General features: G+C 39.8%; 1 protein-coding gene across 2 annotated transcripts in view; it reads left to right on the forward strand.

The window, feature by feature from the left end:
- Nucleotides 1–569: 569 nt before the first annotated feature.
- The window catches only part of scai (suppressor of cancer cell invasion), a 31777-nt gene continuing 10925 nt past the window's right edge, over nt 570–21421 (forward strand). Inside the window, exons 1-13 of one of the 2 annotated variants that reach the window (XM_056403814.1) lie at nt 570–820; nt 2040–2164; nt 7851–7946; nt 8228–8314; nt 9712–9810; nt 10153–10249; nt 13145–13243; nt 13339–13491; nt 16398–16499; nt 17920–18021; nt 19301–19379; nt 20110–20209; nt 20594–20675. In XM_056403814.1, the coding sequence (XP_056259789.1) occupies nt 2058–2164; nt 7851–7946; nt 8228–8314; nt 9712–9810; nt 10153–10249; nt 13145–13243; nt 13339–13491; nt 16398–16499; nt 17920–18021; nt 19301–19379; nt 20110–20209; nt 20594–20675 (1203 nt within the window). In that variant the 5' untranslated portion in view covers nt 570–820; nt 2040–2057. Of the gene's footprint in view, nt 821–2039; nt 2165–7850; nt 7947–8227; nt 8315–9326; nt 9435–9711; nt 9811–10152; nt 10250–13144; nt 13244–13338; nt 13492–16397; nt 16500–17919; nt 18022–19300; nt 19380–20109; nt 20210–20593; nt 20676–21421 lie in introns of those variants that run through there. The other variant, XM_056403815.1, reaches the window with a different exon arrangement.

Here is a 21421-nt window from a genome sequence, read left to right on the forward strand (position 1 = left end):
GTGAACACCAAAGGAATGAAAATGTAAAAAGTTAAATTCCTTTAAAAGGGAAAAAAACAAAACAGGAGTACATAAATACACAAATATTTACTTCTTCAGTTGAAGGTAATAGGGGAAAAGTTTCCATAATTTTCCAAAGCGTATTGCTGTTTCTGTTGTTTAACAAGAGAATTTCAGGTCTGGGAGAAAAGGTGAAAATTTAGGAGTAGATTTGGCAAATTTAGAGTGGATGGAAAAAATTGTATTTAGAATTATGAAGTTAAGTGGACATTCAAGAGCGCCATCATTTGGATTAGCATAGTAACAAATAATATCTTTAAGGTTTAAGGAGTAGAGAGAGTTAGCAGCTTCGAAAAGTGAGACTCGAGATGTATCCAAAACTTCTGGGATAAATAAATAAATAAAAAAAAATAGGTGAGGAATTGTTTCTAAATCATGTTTACAAAAGGTACATTCATGAATTTGTGACGATGAACAGGACTGACCCCCGTTACGTACTATGGTTACGTACTGTATTTATGAAAGCCTCAGTGGGAATGCTTTTATTTTGAAAATGTTGACCCGGAAGTAGCTAGCCAGTTGTACTGGAGCGGAGCCAGCGGCTGTCCTCACCCTGCCTCCTCCCGCCTCCCCGCCTGTCACTGAACAACAAGCCTTCACAGAGTATCACCGAGGCTCCGGCACCATAGTCCCGTCACAGACACACTCTGAGATGCCAAGAAAGTCGCGCCTCACCGACACAGCTCTTCGAGTCGTCAGCGCTGATCAGTGAGCAGCGGCGTCTCCGTGGCGCTCCCGTTCATCGACGTTAGCCGGAGAGGTAAGAGGGGATGCGGGTTAGAGCCGCTGCAGCCGGGTCTGTATTACCTGACTCATGTTAGCTTACTGCTGGTTATCTTTGTTATCCGGACATTATTCCCCAGATGTGGAGACGTGAATGCAGCGGTGTCCTGACTTCACTTTGACCATGTTAACGTTAACACACAGCTATAGCTATGTTACAGCTTACGGCCCATTTAAGCTTGTCTCATTAGTGGCTAGTTAGGTAGATTAATGTCAACCGATAAGCATTAGGTTACATTACAGCTGTGTTATAATATTGGTAATTGGTGTCAAACAGAACACCAATAATCGGCAGCTACCCGTGACGGAGTCCTCCTGGGTTTATGTGTCTATAGAGGTGTTCTTCACATCTTCTTCATGTATTTGTTTTATCTTGTGGCTCGTGATTGTTAAAGGTTTTATTCTCTAATCACTGCGTCCGGACACGTCTTTTCATTGTCACGTTAGAGGCCTTTCAGAAACTGAATGAATGAGAGCTGTCGGCTGTCTGAAGACAAATATTCAACAGAATATCAGAATATTCTGTCGGATCAGATCAATACAAGTGTTTGTTACTGAGATGTACTGTACATCAGCCAGGAAGGTGTTTACCACCCTCATGATACCAGGATTAAGCTGAGATGGTACAGCTGAGGTTATCCTGCAGTCTGTCTCTGGCATCACTGACAGTTTCCCTCCATCCACACACACACACACACACACACACACACACACCACACACACACACACACACACACACACACACACACACACACACACAGTGGCTGTGATGCTGTAAATCAGTAATTTCAATGGCAGAATAAAGTTTTCAAATGATTGTAATCAGGCTCCAGCTGAACACTGTGACCTGACTGTGCTGTGTGCTCGCTGTCTTGACCTGATTGCACATTCGTCTCAGCAAACTGGAGGTTGGAGCCACTATGAGAATGAAATCTGGGACAGCCCAGGTCAACCTAAAAAAGGTGACCATGTGACGCATTTCCTCCATAGTTTCTTATTTCTATTCATATTTAAGTAGGGCACCTGTAAGACATCTGCAGCAGCTCTGTGTGTTCGGTGGATCGCACCATGTTAGTTCTTTTTCCTTGTTCACATGTATTTTCTTGTTAGTTTAATTATAAACTCACATTGATATAAAGTGTTAACTAAGCAGTATTTTTATTATATTGTTTCTCATTCCATTTGTTTGTTTTCAGGTGTGAAAAGTCAGTGTCATGACTGGAGCTGAGACTGAGGATGATATTCCATTAGGTGAAAGGAAGACTGTCACAGACTTCTGCTATCTCCTGGACAAGTCCAAACAACTCTTCAATGGGCTAAGGTCAGTTTCTACTTACTCTGTTGTCTCCTGTCTGCTGGAGTGTATGTTGTAATCATGCAGATACTTCCAGGGACTTCCTGTTGGAAATACATGCAGTACACAGAAATTATATGTAAAGAATCCAGTCCAGTATCTTTAGAAGGTATGTTCATATTTGGGTAGTTCAGCCAATTCATGATGTGCTTCCAGCGCTAATACAGGAAGTGGTGTTCCTTTTATGGAACGTTGCGGAGGTTAAGCTGGAAATTGAGTGTGTTGTGTAAAAAAAACACAAAAATGTAACCACTGGTGATTCATCGATCTGTGCCGAATCGGTTTGGGTGCTGGCCCTGAGCTCTTTAAGCAGCTCAGGTATCGGCCATGATGTGACTAATCCACATTAAATACAGTTTCTTTGTCAGTGTCATTATACAGTTCATCCCTATTAAGGAGTGGTGGTGCAGTGTTTAGCATTGTCATCTCACAGTAAGAAGGCTCTGGGTTGGAAGCTGCAGGCTGGCTGGAGCCTTTCTGTGTTGGTGGGTTTCCTCTGGGTGTGGCGTGAATGTGAGTGTGAATGGTTGTTTGTCTCTATATGTCAGTCCTGTGATAGACATGCGACCTGTCCAAAAAGGATAAGCGGTATGGCTAATGGATGAATTAATTTATATGTGGTATGTTCATTCAGATTAAACTGTGAGCTCTACTGGTTTGCCTTGAGTTGAAGTGTTAAAATATTTGTGTTTTTTCCAACTTTATTTTTTATCATTATTATTGACATTATCAGGCATCAAGAAGGGGTTGACATTATACCTGTACAGTAAAGGGTCTGACACTGATATAGGTCTTAGCCTGGATTTCCCATATATCATTCCAATCACCTTCTTCATTATGGTGCCATCATCAGCAAAAAGTAATGGAGCATAGATGAAGATGCAGTTACCAAGTCATTAATGTGTATGAGGAACAAAAGTGGTCCAAGAATGGAACCTTGTGGGACACCACTAGTAATTTGTGACCTGTTAGAAATCCATACATTAAGTTATTTTTTACTGGTGATATAATTCAGGAGCCATTCGGAGGTCCGTCTATTAAACCCATAATATGACAACTGACAAATTGTAAAATACACTTAAGGCATAGTCATTATTTGTGTGTTTTGCTTTTGCTACATAGCTAACGTAAGCATTAACGGCTGTCTAATTTCCAGTCTAGAATAAACAGCATCTCCAACAGCTGTCTCCAGAGGTGGAAAGTAACCCTGGATTTTTAATATATAGTACATGTCATTTGTTCTTTTTGATGACTGATAGCTCTCATCTTAACTCCTTGTATTTTTTTTTTGTTAAAATATCTTTAATTTAAGTTTGGCACAGTAAGTATGTATCAGCCAGTTAATCAGCTGTCAGCTTTGTCCTTCTCCAAACTATTGTTATTATATTGGCCTTTAAAAACCATTATCAGTGGACTGCTAGCATAAACCTTTTACGTGTATTTTTTGTGATCAGATAAAGCACCAGTTCTGACATTTTCCCCAATAAAATATCATGAAAATTTGATGATTGAAAAAAAAAAAAAATCCATCCAACAGAATTTAATCTCCCTTCTTTATTGACTTATAGGCAAAACTGTTAATAACAATTAGCAGCATTTATGTAACAGGAGCACCATGTCTACATGGTGAACATGAACTGAGTCCTCTGACTATTTATGGCTGCTCTGACTACTTTCCTGCTGTGGAAATGAAAAGCTTTTTTCTAGTGATTATGTAATTGAAACAATTATCAGATGAGTGTCACTGACCTAATTACAACCATATATAGGATAACTGTTATTGGTTGTAGACTGATTGGTGTTCCACTGTCACAGTTATACACTGCCATCTCAAATCTTATTGGCTTGGTATTTTCGACAGTAACATGGATACAATAATATTTCCATCATTCATGCTATTCTGTTGGTGGAGTCATATCCACTGTCACCACCTTGAGTCTTGAATAATGTCCATTGTTTGAATCTGTGGATGTATGATGTATCATTTGTGATATTTCACTATCAAACGTTTCCTTGAGAGTTTTTGACTTCTAGTGATATAATGGAGCTATTTTTCTGCGTGGGTCCCCCCTGTTTATCCCAGTGCATGAGGAGTCACATGCACATGTGCACGGATGACGCTATCAACAATCCCACCAATGATAGCACACTATTCCACTTCCCATCAGGGGGTGGTAACATGCCAAGATGTGCAGCAGAGCTCTGACAAAGGCAGAGAAGAAGACTTGTAGGTCATAGATATGGATTTAAAATCTCACAAAATCAGCTTTGCAAACATTTTATGAGGAACGAAATGTACCCTGCGTATTTGTTAGATGTCAAAGACGCACATAATTCATTCTTCTAAACAGTGCTGAATGTAAAATTAACTTTTGTCTGTTTACTAGAAGACTCCAAAGGATTTAAGCTCCCTCTCTTTAGTGTTTATCATTATTGATCAATCTATGATATAATGGCAAAAGTTTTCCTTCTTCTGTCTCAATTTGCTTGTATTATGAATTGGTTCACTATTAAGGCTTAGTCCCAACCGCAGCACCCCGGGTTTGAGTACAACTAGCAGCCCTTTGCTGCATGTCATCCGCTCTCTCTCCCTGACTTTCCAGTTTTTCTCTCACTGGTAAAAAATGCCCCCAAAAATCTTTTATATATATTTATATATATATATTTATATATATATACATGCACTGAATTTAAGCTTCATTTAGAAAGAATGATAGATACTGCTATGCAAATACTCTGCGACTTTAGAGAATGGAGAGGGGCTCATTTTTTTTGTGTGTTGTGTGTTCAGTAGTAAACTTGAGTTTTGATAATGTTGTTTTTCTTCATTTGGAGTGAGTGGTTACTGTTGACAATGGTTCTAGCACAGAAAACAAATGAGAATGCAACTAAAGAATGTCCCTCTGTGGAGCACAGAAGGGATGGTTTAACCTTGTCTGGTGCCTATGGAATAAATAACAGACACCACACTTCAAACTGTATCAATGTTCTTATGCACCCTGGTTTCTAAGAAGGTGACCTGGATGCTCCTCTTACAGCAGGTTTTTATTTTTTAAAGTCAGGCCAGGATCAGGTCCTCAGACTGACTCTTGATGTTTTTGTTGTGATACTGTTACAGTGACTATCACAATAAGCTCAGAGAGACTGTGGAGTGTGAACGGACAGACTGACCATCTGGAGTAGCAGGAGTTTTCCTGCTGAGTTTGTGAACCTGTCATGTGGTGGAGAGCCAAGCAGGACAGAAGTAAGAAAGGGAAAGGCCAGGCCCTTGAACTGGACTGATGGATGGATGAGAGAACGGTTTATTGGTTGGAGAGATTAGATCTCACTGCTCCCTGTGTGTTTTCACCATGTCACCTTGATTCTGGTGCATTCTGCTTGTTATGATCTGAGCTGAGTGACACACAGAGTTTGTGCTGTATTAGTCACAGCTGACGCTATGTTCTCGTCATGTTTGAATCACTCACTTGATCATCAGCCCAAAGGGTCCATTTTTAAAGGGCTCACAGTTCACAGCCTTGTGAAATGACTGAAAATATAAAAGACCACATTTATTGAATATTTTTCATACTTATCTCCTTTTTTACTTTGAACACTGGACTTCCATTTGAACCCAGTTGTCAGAGCCAAACACTGTAGTGTCAACCTTCAATGAAAACATCCAGCTTGCTGTTTCATCTTCTCCTGTAGTGGTCATGTGACATGGAAACCATCTCTTCATCAATAAATGATTTAGTTACATAAGGAGGCTATTGGGCCAGAGGTCTTCAGAAGTACATGTCTGGTATGAATTGATGTAAGGAAGTAGAACATAGGAAGGTAGGACTTTTTTATTAGGACAGGGTATCAAACCTGTATACTTTATGGACCGACCAAATTGGTTTGATTTTATCACGGATCTTAAAATGCCCCAAATCACCTCAGCCATTTAAATCAATATTAGATAAATAAATAGATACATAAATATATAAATACAGCTATGAAATAAATCCTGAAATAAATAAATTAGGTAATAAATAAATAAATAAATAAATAGCTATACAAATAAAAAAATAAATTGCTAAATAACATGAAGAGTAAATTCAGTAACCACACCCCCTCATTTGTATATAACACATGGAAGTAAAAAGAGCTGGGAAATAAATGTGGCATTTGGAAATAAAAGTCTCCGGAAATAAATAAAAAGGTCATTATTGAAATAAGAAGCTATTAATTTTTTTATTCCTTTCTATATCTATTTATTTACTCAAATATATTTATATTTACATTTATTTCTATATTTATAACCTAATTTATTTATTTCATAGCAGTATTTATTTATGTATGTGTTGATTTATTTTTTTTATATTGATAATTTTTAGTATTTATTGTGGTTTGTGGATTGGATCAGGTGATTGACAGAAAATTATTCAACAGTTTTGATAATCTATTCATAGTTTGTTCAGACAGAACAAGATGTTTGAAGCATCATTCTGGGTTCTGTGATGGGTATTTATTTATACTTTATCGATTAATCTTAATTAATTTTTTAATTGATTAAAATAGTTCAATTATTCAAAACATTTGTCAGTTGGAGTCTGAACATAATCCTGTTGAGATTAAATTCTCACATGGAGATCTTGTGGTTTTCATGACTAAATACATTTTAGACCTTGTGTAGTTGTTGTGGAAACAACAACATATTTGTTTTAACACAAAGAAACCAGTTTGACTCGGAACAGATGTCGGCTCTTTTATGTCGCTAAATGTTGAACTTAAAATAAACAATGATTAAAAATGAACTATGCAAACCGCTAAGTATGAGCTCTTTAGGTATCATCACTATGTTTGACATTTCACTGTGGGATATGTATCTCCAGAAAAAGCCATAAACCAGTTATGTTTTAGTCTGACCTTTCAGCAGGATCGGGGTTGGGGTTTTCAGGACTGAGATGTATCAACGTTTCTAAACAGTGATCAATCTTTCCAGATTTTCCTCTAACAATTGCAAATCCTGACCGGTGTGTACCAGGAAACCTCCTGTACTGGAGTTTGTGTTGTGTTACTATGACAGTCAGCAACTGTCAGCTGTCATCACCAGTCTCACCTGCATAACTGTATGTTTTACAAGGTTTTTTTTTTATGGGAATTTAGATATTTGAAACCATAATATGAAAAATACAGTTAGTGTAGACGTGGCTTTGTTTTTTGAATGCGGTATGACAAAAATGTAAAATAAATCAACGTTAACTGATGTTGTGGCACCGTAGCTACAGCATCCACTTTGTTAACTACCGGTCCAAAAATCTATCTTTATATCAGTATTCAGCACAAGTGTGCATCAAATCTGTTGTATATGAAAACATGCACGGTTCTTTATGTTATTTTTAAATCATAGAACAGACAGACACAAAAATGTTGTTTATCAGTCCAATAAGCACCAATGATTCAACTGAACACTAACAACAGCAGATCCCCCCACCATGTCCCCTCATTCACTGAGCTCATGTATAAAGTGTCAGAGATGTTTCAGATCCTGAGGAACTAAAGCACCACAAACAAATAGCTGTATTAAACTGTGTGAGTATTTAACTGTCTCTTTATTGCTCTGATTGTTTGCACTCAAAGATGTTGTGAATGTGACTTCTCCTTTCTCTCCTCCTTTGTTCTTCAGAGACCTTCCTCAGTATGGACACAAGCAGTGGCAATCCTACTTTGGACGGACTTTTGATGTCTACACTAAACTGTGGAAGTTTCAGCAGCAGCACAGGTTATTTCCATCTCTTATCCCACACTATGCCATTACTGGAGTTTGGTCGATTTCTGGTTTTGCCGTTTAAATCCAGTTTTGTGTTTTATGTGAACCAGCTGAACCAACGTGTCATTACGATCAGCAACCTGTTACGTTTCTCAGCTCATTAACACAGAGACATATGTATTTATAGTAGGTAATCACTGCCACAGAGTCGTGTCTCTGATGTTTTGTCTCACTCAGGTTGATTTCTATCATTGTTTAGTGCTCAGTATTGTATTGTGTGTGTTTACTGACAGGCAGGTTCTGGACAGTCGGTATGGATTGAAGAGATGGCAGATTGGGGAAGTTGCATCCAAAATTGGACAGCTTTACTACCACTACTAGTAAGTCAAACTATGTCTTAACTACACTAAAAAATGGAACTAAAACAACAACAGCCACTTGACTTCTAGACAGATGAGTTAGAAGTGTTGGAAACTATAGAAAGATCGCCTGTATCTACTAATGATTGTTTTTTCATCAAACCAGAAGACAACGTTAGGGTCTGCCATGAGCCTCTATATGGATAAGTTCTGCCTGTTGACATTTTACTGCTTGTGTAGGAGCAATAAAACAGCAGCCATATGGATGAAAATGAAGGTTAGGACAGATTAATGGTTATCTTAAAGTTAGGAGAGTTTATTTAAGATTTCATCACAGGGCTTAGGGGCCAGAATTACTGCACAGCTAATTGATTATACTTGTTCCCATTTTGAGTTTTGAGTTTCAGATACATCTAATGTATGTGATCGTAGAATGATATTTGTTAAATGCAGCAACACAGGGTGTAGAAAAATTTCCTAGAGGGGACAATAAAGTATATTGTATATCGTATCATAACATCATATTGTAATGCATAGTAACATATCGTATCGTAACATCACATATCATATTATAATGCATAGTAACATATTGTCACAAATCATAACATATTGTATTGTAACATATTGTATTGTATCATAACATGTTATAACGTATTGTATTGTAACATATCGTATTGTATCGCATGTATTTGTCTCTATCTCATACACATGCATGCAGACAATTGATTCCTGTGTGCAGCATTCTACTGTAGCTAATAATGAAAATTTGAGTGAATGTGGAAAAATTATTTGGGCACAGTCTGAGGCTAGCAAAATGTTATTGGTAGCAAACAGCAATGTATGAAACGTTATGGTAGCAGCTTCATTTTGAGCTGTCACTGACCGTCACTATTACCAGTTAAAATTAAAAATGGCGGCTGTGGCAGTTGATACTAATTAACGTTGAGTGACTTGATGGCACCTCAAAAGCAAACTTGTCTGTTGTCAGGTTTGTGTTGTGCGCTCTCTGTAGCCGCTGTCTGCTCTGTGCTAGGTCAGACATGTTTTGTAAGGGAAGAACCTCCACTCTCTCAACACCACTGCATGATCCGAGGGTTCCAACACCTCTAACAGAGAGAGGAGTCTTCTCTGCATTCTCCCAGTAAAACTTTCATTCATATCACATCAATAGTTAAAGTTTTTAGACTCAACCATTATAACCAGGACCTTCAGTATTTGGATCAAGAAACTTTGAAACTAGAGAAACTAGAATTAAGCAGGCTACAGCTATTTCACTTATTTCAATGTGTCAGGTTTGTGAATTAATACTGTATGTAACCAATTTATAGATTTTCTGAAACGAATCAAATTATTTCAAATTTTCTTTATTTGAAAATGTTCTCAGCTCCAGAGACAATATCACATTTTCTCTTTCACAGCCTTCGTACCTCAGAAACAAGTTACCTGAATGAGGCCTTTTCATTCTACTCAGCCATCCGCCAGCGATCCTACTATTTTCAGGTCAACAAAGAGGACAGGTGAGTTCCTCTAACTTTTTTTTTTTTCTTAAATATTTGTGAGCTGCAGTTTGTGGGATTGATGCATGTTAATAGTTTTTGGATGATGGGGCTGTAAAACACAGAGGAATAAGATATATCATACTTTGGATATGCACACAATACTTGTTAGTAGGATACATTCACTAGTGGTTTGCGTCTCAACATGAAAAATATAGAATATAAGACTTATTATTTTAAATTTCACAACCACAGACAGAGTGAACCATAAGGTGTAATCAGTAGCCTCAATGTACATGGCTTGAAATGTGCCCGTTCTTTAGTGTGGATTTGTTCTTACTATCTTCTCTTGTCTTTTATCAGGCCAGAATTAGTAGTGAAGAAGCTTCGGTATTATGCTCGCTACATAGTCGTCTGTTTACTGCTCAACAAGATGGACCTAGTCAAAGTTTTGGTGAAGGTATAGAAGCAATATTTTCTGACTACAGCATGAACAACCCTTCATAGCATTCATTTCAGTGTCTCACTGAGGTATATGGACACACTTGTACACTAAACTAATCTGATAGACCACCACCACACCCCATGTAAAAGTAGGAGGAATTTAATTAGACCATGGGAAAGATTTGCCTGCACCTCAGCAGAGTCTTCAAACACTTTACTCACAGTCTCATGGAGACCTGGTGGAGGATGCGCCCTCTCTGCGGCAGCCTAGTACTTTTAGTATTCAGGGGTCAAGCCCACAGGGCAGGCTGCCCTGTGTGACTGAAGAAAGTAGGTCCTTGCATGGTGGGAGGGGTCATGAGCAGCCGCAGACAAGCTGCTTCCTCTCTGCCATTCATTGAAGAGCGATTTACATGTAGGTTCAGACGATTCCACCAAACCTTGGGGACTGGAGGTGACGGAGATGCAGACATTGTTAGGGTGTAATGGTGACAGGCCTCATGGTTTAGTATGTACCTTGGTTTTGTGGGAAAAACAAAAGACAAAAAATACGGCACTTTTCCAACAAATACTAAGATGCAGAACTATTCATTGAAAGATGGACAAATGGAAAAATGAATTAATTAATGTTTAATTCTGTTTTGATGACCTGATCTGATTCATTTTCTTCTACCGGCCAAATGTTCGTTCAGCAGCTTGACCAGTTTTACTGCCGTTAATAAGCAGCATTTTACCTTCAGTAAGATTCTGTCTTTGTCAATAATGTTATCAGCTCTCACCAAGCTCCATATTTTCCTCTTCTTCTGTGTTTTATTTGAAGTGTTGTTCCATAAGAAAATATATTTGTGGTTTAAAGAACCAAAAACCATCTCAATGTAGTTTTACATCTCTGTCAGCTTCTCTCTCCTGATTGGCTGACTCTTTTCTGAGTGACATATGGCCAGGCCAACAACCAGTACCAGATTAAAGCCTACTACTGTAGCTTGATAAAACTGACTGGTAACTGTAAATGGTGATGGTCAGTCAGCGCTGAGATGCCGCTGAGGTGCAGAAGGGGATGTTGGGGTTGGACCTGAAGGGCACCTTGGCTAAAGTCTGCACTGTGGTTTAAGTCTTCCATGGAAAGGTTGACCACTAATCAGAAAGTCTGTGGTTTGATCCCCAGCTCCTCCAGGCCTAGGGGCAACTCACTGAAAAAACTACAATGAAGCTGGTGGCGTTGGCTCACTGAACATCTGATGTGGAGTGAAACTTTAAACACAGGTCCCAGAAGCTGTTCCAACTATTTCATTTGTCACTATTAAAGACGCTTAGGTCGAAAGCTATTTTTTAAATTTTTTGGATGATTTTTTTCCATACATAAAGTAATACATAAAGCTAATGAATACAATTACATACCAACTTAAAATGTAATGAACTAAAGTAAATCAAGCTGACATTCCTTCCACTTACTTCATTTATGCTTCCACCATCTCTCTCTTCACTCTCAGGGTATTAAATACAGGAATCTAATGAAACACAATAGAAATAGACTTTCAATCAAAGGCCATGCAACAATAAAAGGCTAACCAAATAACTGATATAATATTAACCAAGTAAAATAACCTAAGGTTTGAAAAGTCCATTCTTTAACTCACAGTGGTTCTCTGTTCTCTTTGTTCTCAGTGGTTTGGAGGGAAAGGGCTTGGCAGACAGAAAGGTGGGGTTATATAACTTCCTGGGTGTGGTTAGTAGGATGACAGGTGATTTTAGGTGAGGCGGGGTATTACTGACTGGTGATTTAACATTTACTGAACCCCAACCCCCACATTGTTGACGTATCATTGGTGTGAGTGAGTGTGTTAGAGAAGCTGTTTGAATATGTGTGTGAATGGGTGACTATGAAAGCACTATATAAATCCAGTCCTTTGGTAGTTCATGTAGCTGCAAAGCGTCATCAACAGGGTTCTCTGAGACAAATATGCCCTTGGAACAACTTGAAAATAAAGATCCTGGCCCAGGTAGAAGACCTGAGCATCTTCTAGAAGCTCCTCCCCCACTGTCCGCACCTCCTCCTCATGAACCGCCATGAGTCCTGCATGGGTCCAGTTTTGCTAATCTGCACCCGCCCCACACCCATAAAGTTTGGTACCAGAACCGACCTGTTACTGACCATTAACTCTAAATGAGCCCAGACCTGATCTGAGCCTGTGACCTGTACCTGTAACATTATTTAGAATTACACATTCATTCACTCTACGACTCATCCAGGTTTAATTGCAGGTAATCTGAAATGTTCAGCTGTGCGACACACTCGCTCAGTCAACTCCTACACACACACACACACATACAATAGAAAACTGATTTTGTGGTAATCATGTGTCCATGTATCTAAAGTGACTCCCCACTGCTTTCAGATCTGATGCATTCACTCATTTACTTTAGGAATGATGGTGATATAGTGGCGGCAGGTTTGTCACAGACATTCACAATTAAAAAATCACGTTGGTTAATTAGGCTTAAAAACTGTGCCTTTTTATTTTAATTTTTTTTTGTACACATGTTTATTTAACCCACTGCTCCCCTACAATGGAGTTCATTCTTACCTGGATCTAAATTATTAAAAACCCAACACATATGATCACCTGCAGGTACCTGATCTGGTGACGACTGAAGTAGATTCAACAAATGATTGTGAGAGTTGGTGGGGTTGTGGTGTCCCTGAGTGAGACATTGAAACTAATGCTCTGCATTTACAAACAAAACCTAAACTCTGAACACAGCTTCCACTCTTCATTCAGAATACTGGGGGCAGATATCCGCCCTCATTATATTTATTTATATATTTCTAAATCTAGTAAAAGCCAAACTTTTGCAGTAGTGACTGTATTTGTAAATATACCTCACCACATCTCCTTCCCCCTGTCTGCAGGAGTTATCTGAGGAAATCGAAGATTACACACAGAGATTCAACACAGAGGATCAGCTGGAGTGGAACCTGGTCCTACAGGAAGTGGCGGCCTTTGTGGAGGTAAGCAGCCACACGTAACAGTGTTCAGCGCTGATACAAATGTTTGGACCGACTCTGGCTCACTGGTTTTACTCTCCTTTGTTTGTGTGACACAGGCAGATCCAGTGGTCGTCCTGAATGACAACAACTCTGTGGTCGTCATCAGCAACCGGCTGCAGGAAGGAAGCGTTCCTCCACTGGAACAAGGCATGGTGGTTGGGCAGCTCGTCCTTGCAGATGCACTAATCATCGGCAACTGTAACAACCAGGTTTTAACCCACTAATTCTAATTCACAGTTCCTAATGACTCATACACATTAGTCTCACCGTTATCCGCCTCCATTATCTTTCTGCTATTTGTTTGTATTTCTTGAAACCAATCAGTGGTCTTGGGCGGTGCTGAGCCCAGGACGCAGCGACGGTAGGGACGTAGGGAGACAATCCCTGTCATTAAAATGACTGATTCCCCACAAAAGAAGATGCCACAAAAAACAGTGAAAGACGTATGTTGACTATATGATACGAGTTTAACTGGTAAAAAAAAAAAAAGACCAACATAATTTGATCATCGGTGCCATAGAGGTGAAACCTGCTTGTACTTAAGCTGCAGGAGCTCACTGGAATCATTAAAAGCACAGAGTTGCTAGCGGTATGTTATTAAACTGATATCACAGAAGCTTGTATGAAGAAGAGCAGATCGGTACATCGTCACTGCCCATGTTGCTGCCAGAGTAAAGAGTTGTGGCAAATCAACTCCGACTGACGACGTCTGTGTCAGAAAACAGATCAACATCAGGCTCAGAGTCCTGTGAGACGGAGTCGGGGCTTTTCTGAGCTGCATTCACAAGGTTTTCATCCTGCAGCTGTAGTGAAATCAGATATATTAGCTAAATATAAGACATGCCATTGATAATTAAACAAAGGTTTATGAATAGCTAATCTATACAGGAGTTTCTTCAATGACAACTTGCCCATGTAGCTACATTTACCACCAAAATTAGGCCTGATGCTTTTCAGAGACGTATTCATGTGGCTGTCTAGATTTACGATCGTTAGGCCAGGAACACACTGGAATGCGTGGCGGCTGCGGAAGCAGCAGAAACAGACGAAGAAAAGACCTGTTGAGGTCATATTATCATATCAGCAACATCACATAAAACTGAGTCCTTCCAATCTTGTTATCTATGTCTTGGCTGAATCTGAATGTGGCACAGACATGAAAAATATAAATTTCTAACCATTGTAGCAGCTGCATGTGGAGACAGAGACATTTTAGTGACGATTGCTGTCAAATGTAAATCAGAAATTAATTAATAATGAAAAGAAATCCAACATTCCAGTAACCTGCAAACTCTGTGTAGAGAGAGAGAGAGCTGCAGCAGCAGCGACACGGCAGAGACGCAGCCGGTCTTAACACACACATCTGCTTCTCTGCAGCAGGTCAGTGACGTCGGCCATCGCGCGTTAGGGTTTGGCCAACCTCTAACAAGTGACTGGGAAAGTGGACTCAGACTTGTGGACCCCGCTGTACATGTAGAGATTTGAGAAGCAGCTAAACCTAGTCCTCATAAATGAGTGGCAGCTCGGAGGTTGTCTTCATTTCCCATTAGCGATGGATATTTGAAAAACATACAGATAGCAGAAGGGGAGGAGACTGCAGTGTGAAATATGCAGCCAGTGGCAAGTCCATACCCACAGTCTACACCTGGTGACTCAGACTACAAACATATCAACACAGCTGTTGACCAGCGTTAGCTTACACGAACAGTGTAAAAAGCTGTGTTACCCACTGGGCGTGTAACAATCCTGAAACCGAGATCGAAACCGTGAAACTATCATCCGCAATCTCGTGTCACGAGATTCATACTGGAAGACAGAACCATGAACCAGGTTCTGCTCCACAAATTGTGGAGCCTCGTGTAGAGTCGGTGGGCCTGAAACAACCTGATGACCCCCTCACATGAACACACTTGTTCTGAAGTTGCTCCACAGGGGATTGGAAGTGATTTAACAGAAGTTTTCACATTCACTAGTTTTTTTGGATTTAAAGTTTTCTAATATTTCAACATCAACTGAAATGAAAATAATAAAAATCTAAATTAATATTCTGTTCACCACATTATAATACATCATGGCTGACAGTTCACTTGATTGATTGATTGATTGATTGATTATTTGATTATTTGATTATTTTGGTTTGACAACTTGTACAGTCCTGTAGGTTCTAGAAAAATTCTCATACTCCAACACCCGTCCCAAGGGTCATATGCTTCTCGTTGTCCAGGGCAACATCCTCATCACACCTGACAGAGTAACTTCACCCGTGTTTGAATGTATTCCGTCATCCGGCTTCATGACTGTCACAGCCAATGGGCAGCTTCCCATTGAAGGTGCTCTGTGTGTTTGTGTTTACCTTCAGTGTCGCTCACCAAAACACACTGTGTGTCCTGAGACCTGACAGATGTGTTGAATGAATGAATGAATGAATTTCTTTATGAAACATTTGTTAAGTCATTTCTCTTTCTTTGAGAATTTTGAAACCTGCATTGTTTACATCAACACTAGCAGTCTTCTTCTTCTCTGCCTTTTTTGCTGCTTGTCTGACTTTCAGTCTGTAGATCAGAGGACGAGTGTGAAACCATTAGCATGACTGTGTGTTGTGTCTCCTGCATGTATGTGCATGTGCTGCACATCCTCATGAGCATGCATGAGATGGAACTAAACTAGGACCCACCTGTCAAAACAGAGGACCTCAAAGTTCTGAACTGTTCAGTTCTAACCTCTTATCAAATGATTCCCTTTTATTTCAGTCACGGTTCGGTTCCACGATGACCTGTTGTTGGCAGCTGTACTCATATTTTCTCTTCCTCTAATACGATGACTGACACTGATTTGTGACTTGAAGCTCCACTCTGAAATTCTTCTTCTTGGGTGACGTCTGAGGCTTGACCACAGATGGAGCTGAACAGGAAGCCTTGTGTAGAAGTTTGTGGCCATTGATTTAGAGATTTATGACAAAGTTAGAAAGGTTTATGATAAGAATACCAAAGTGGACCTGGTTCAGGAGGTGCTACTAAAACATCTGGAGTGAACTAAGCAGCTGACCTTTGTATCATCAGTAAAACCACTATTCTCTCCAGGGTCATTCACGTCTGTTGTTTTCCTCTCGTCTCAGGTGAAGTTCAGTGAGTTGACCATCGACATGTTCCGCATGCTACAAGCTCTGGAGCGGGAACCTGTGAACCTGGCCACACAGACTTCCAAACAAGGAACGCTGGTGAGTGTGACGTCCATCAGGTCAGACTGTGGTCAACCTGTGGTTTCAGGTGACTTCAGGTTTTGACACCATTCCTCCAGCAACCCTTCTTTTCTTTTTCTTTTTTTTACTCGGTCAAATAGACGGTCTCATATGACTCCCATACTCACTTCCCTTCATTGGCTCCCTGTTACATACAGAATCCAGTTCAAAATTCTCACTCTCACATACACACTGCACCATCAAGCCCCTGCATGTTTAACTGATCTACCCCCTTTTTTTTCCTTTTGATTCACAGGTGTGTAAGTACGCATATAAACACAGTGATATATGTGTAAATGTATTATCATTTTGTGAACCAGTCTCATTTGGTAAATGTCAAATTTAAAAAAATGTGACTTATTTGTAGAGAGAAAGAAGAAAGACGTTCCTCTTGAAATAGGCAGAGATTAAACAACCTACTTTCATGAGTTCTTAGGGACAGTGCTTTGGGAAAAAAGACCAAGAATACATATCTCTGGGAGTACAGGGATCTTTTTGTGGATTATGTGTAAATTATTTATTTCCAGAAATCCTGTTTATATTTGCACCTCCACGTGCAGTGGAATGGTGTACCTTTCTCTGCTCTACATTTTTTACAATTGTCTGGAATATTAGGATTGGAATATCAAAAGGAATCAAAGTACAATGTAAATGAAAATTAAAAAGAAATCACATCATAAAAGCTTCTTTATAAAAAAATGTGAAGAAGCGAAGAAGAAAAAACTGAACTGACTCAGAGAGTCTGATCTCCTCTGGCAGGTTGTTCCACAGTTCAGGGCCCTGACAGCGAAGGCCCCGTCTCCTTTGATTTTTAACCTAGACCTTTGACCCACCAGCAGTGAACTACCAGAGGATCTCACACTGTGTCCTGGATCATAAGGGGATAAAAGCTGGGGGGGTCAGCCCAAACCTGACCTTAAAAGTCATGAAAAGAATTTTAAAATCAATCCTAAAATAAACAGGCAGCCAGTGTAGAGATGCTGAGTCCAGGGTGAAGTGAAAACATCGTTTGGACTGGGTTAAGAGCCGAGCTGCAGCATCTGGACTCAGTGTATAAAGAGAGAAGCGTCCAGCTTCTTCCTTCCTGTTATTTTTTTGCTCAAATGAAATAAGGATGTATTTGCATCTAAAATTCAGTGCAGTGTAACAGCAGCTCTGTCACTGAAGCTGCAACTGAGAGCTGTGTGAGACGCAGCTCTCAGTTCCAGTGGGTCGTCCACTAAAAGGAAGGTGGACATGGTTCGATTCCCGGCTCCTCCTGTCCACATTTTGGGCAAGATACAAGATAAACACCCCATCACCTAATAGAAGACTGGTCACAGTTACCATCATCGTCATATGTAGTAAGTAAACTTGGACTGAGATATGAAGAGTAATGATGTCAAATATTTCTCTACAGGAGCCCAGTGAGAAACCAGCCAAACGAGAAAACCCTCACAAGTATTTGCTTTACAAGCCGACGTTCAGCCAGCTGTTTACTTTCTTGTCTGCCTCTTTTAAGGTCAGTGGTCACTTTAATCTTAAACTAATGTTTATCATTAGACGTGAGGTTGTTGAGATGTGTCAGCTTTACAGGATCTGTCATCCTCGGTGTGTGACACTGTTGATATTTAGATTCTCAGCTTTGTGCTGCTGTTTATTTGTTGTTTTCAGATTGAGGTTCTCTGACCGGGACATTTAAGTGTTATCAGGGTCTGTGTTTATCAGCATCTCAGTCGCTCCTCGCAGCAGCTTGAACTCTAACTCGTCCCGATTCATTCAGCAAAGCAGAAATTATGACTGTGTGTTGGAGTTTTTCTTACAGTCAATGTTTAGTTTATTAGTCAGTAAAATAAAAAATACCAGGTATAGCAACATTTTTTATGTGTAGACTTTATCGCAGCTTGTTTTTAAATAACAGTGAGGGCAGGGAAATGAATGAAGAGCTGCAGGAGTGATCAGACTTTGTCACTGATGAAACTAGGGATTTTAACGGTTGAAGTGATGGCTACGATATGTTATACATTCCAACGCATTGCCATAGTAATGAAAATCCAAGACCGCTAAGCAACATTCAACTCTAACAATGGCTACTTCACTACTTCAGGAAACCGAGGTGGCTCTGAATGTTGCTACAATATGTCTCTTAAAATGACTGAGAGCTGAGACCATGAGAGCTCTGGATATTTGCTTCAGAGACAATTTGATAACAATGAGCAGTTCGTTTAAATCTGCTGTTACTTCAGCATCACAGACAGCGTCATGGTTTCATCAACACGCAGCACAGTGAGGTGGTGGGCTGGAGAGGGAGGATGGAGGTTAACAACAATTTTTGTTAACAAAAGGGTTAGCATCCCCCCACACACACACACACACACACACACACACACACACACACACACAAACACCTACTGGAACATGAGCCTGGCTCGCCTCTTACAGTGGTCGCTTCTCAGCATCCTGAGCGCTGCTGGCAGCAGCTGACATGTCTATGAATAAACTGGAAGAATCAGTCAAATTAACAGCTATATTCAACAAATATACTCATAAGCCCTAAAACTACTAACAGTATAATTGAATATAAACAAAATGACAGTGTCAAACACGATGGAAAAAAGGAATAATTACCCACCAACTCTTTAACGTATCACAGGGTAAACTGGTCTTTCTCCTGTAGTAGACAGCAGGGCTGCAACAGTAGGAAGTGTCGACATACAATGATCTTTTTCTGTTTAAAGTACATGTTTCTAACACAAGTCTCCTTAATGTTCTATATAATTTTTTTTTTTTTCCGTTTCCAGGAATTACCTGCCAACAGCGTTCTGCTGGTTTACCTGTCAGCGACTGGAGTCTTTCCCACTGGTCATTCAGACTATGAAGGTAAAATTTCTTTCTTTGAAAATGTCTTTGCTGACATCATGTGTGATCTTCATGAGATTTTGAGGACAAGAGTTTCTTCCAAACTGTTTTTGAATTTTTCCTGTTTCATTTAAGAAAACAAAGGATGTCTCCCCTTTTAGTGCAGATTTATGAAGCTTTATACTTGCCCCATTTTGTTTTAGATATGTAGTTAGTACAATTAGTAACTGTGATGCACCAAATCAGAGATCCTAGAATATGTAATACACACATTTGTACATCCAAAAGAAGGCCAAAATAGACTGAAAAACATTTGTAAGTCAGTCTCATGTCATGACAGCAGTCTGTATAACAAACTCTTCATTAAAGTAGACATGAGACGCTGTTATTCCAGCTAAAGGTCTAAAACGGAGTTGACTGTGTTTCCTTCTTGATAAAACATTAGATTTCTTCCGAAAAGTTTGACACCTGCTCTGTTTTTATTCCTGTTTCATTTACCGTCAGTTTTCTTCTTCACTGTCTGTGCTGGTGGATCGCAGCGTTTCCCACCATCTGTAGATCAGTGGAATAAAGTGAAAGCATCAGGTGTCACATCACCTGTGAGCACAAGAACAAATTAAAGGGAAAGCCACATTTAAAAGCATTTATCCATCGAGCTGCCTGTAAGGCTCCTGGGATATTCAGAATATCATACAATCACCTCTGTGTCTGGTAGTTAGATAAAGCTTTTGTCTTTGAACGTCTCCTGCAGGACCGTATGATTTTGGAGGAGTTCTAACCAACACAAATCGAGATGTGGTGAATGGAGAGACGGTGCAGAAGAGGAATCAAGCCCAGAAAGAAATGCACTGGTGAGAAACCACCTCTGCACTGTTCATTATTTCTGTCCGCCTCATGAATTCATCATGATGTCATCAAATGCTCCTTTTAGGAAAAGTTCAAGTTGAGATTTTTCAGTACTTAAAATAAAGCAAAGGAAGTTTTCACAGGTTGTTGAAGCTTTGACAGTGAACACAACAGCTTCTCCCACATCCTGTGTTTAGTTACTAAAACAAGTGTTTTAGTTGATCTTGTTGTGACTAATGACAAATAACATCTATTTGAGTCAGTGTGACGCCTGAGTGCTGCCCACGCTCTGATGATAACAAGCTCTCACCACAACCAGCGACCTGCACAGCAGCTGACTAAAGATAGAAATGTAGGTTCCTGATATTTACTGCTTTGTAATGTTGCAGCCTTCATCCAGGAGACTTATTCCCCTTCACCCGGAAGCCGCTCTTTGTCATCGTGGATTCTTCAAATAGCACAGCCTACAAGGTACGAAGCAGGTCAAGTTGCCTAACAAACATCTACAGTCAAGGCCGTAAGTATGTGGACATTTCTTCATCAGGCTCTGAGCTTCAGCACTCTCAGGCTGAAATAAAATAATGGAGACGACATTAAAGTGGCAGGTCCAAAGCTTGGGGGTTAAACAGTAACTGGACAGGAACACATGAAATCAATCATTAGCAGACTCTTTGCTCTCTCAGACCCTCACTGCAGATGTTGTGGGGTCTCTGCCTTCAGTCTGGTCTTCAGCAGACTAAAGGCAGACATAGGTTGATTTTTGTTTCATCCGTCCATCGTTTTTTTTTTTCTTTTTATATATTTTGTTAATGTTGTTGAGATGAAAAGAAATACAAAAATTTTGGTATTTCAGCTGCTCTGTGGTGCTGTCCACAACCATCCAGGACATCATATGGTCTGACCCTCTCCTGAGGGTTTGGGAATGGAGCTCAGTAGTTTAATAGTGAATTGCAGGTGTAAATGGTTTGAGTTATTCTGTTTCTAAAAACACACACACCACACACCACAGCTGTGCTTAATGTTTATCACGCTGTGGATGTGATGTTTGATTATTCATTTAGTATGAAGTGAAAGTAAACCCACGAAAAGGTTCACTTCACTTCTTCACCATCTGTGTCACCAGTTCCCCCGTCTCCAAAACATTTGTCCCATTGACAGTAAATAAAGATGGACGTAGCCTCTATGACGTCACCCTCAGGTTTTGAGGCTCAGAGTGA

This window comes from Seriola aureovittata, chromosome 18 (genome assembly GCF_021018895.1).
Source record: "Seriola aureovittata isolate HTS-2021-v1 ecotype China chromosome 18, ASM2101889v1, whole genome shotgun sequence".
Classification (NCBI taxonomy): domain Eukaryota; kingdom Metazoa; phylum Chordata; class Actinopteri; order Carangiformes; family Carangidae; genus Seriola; species Seriola aureovittata.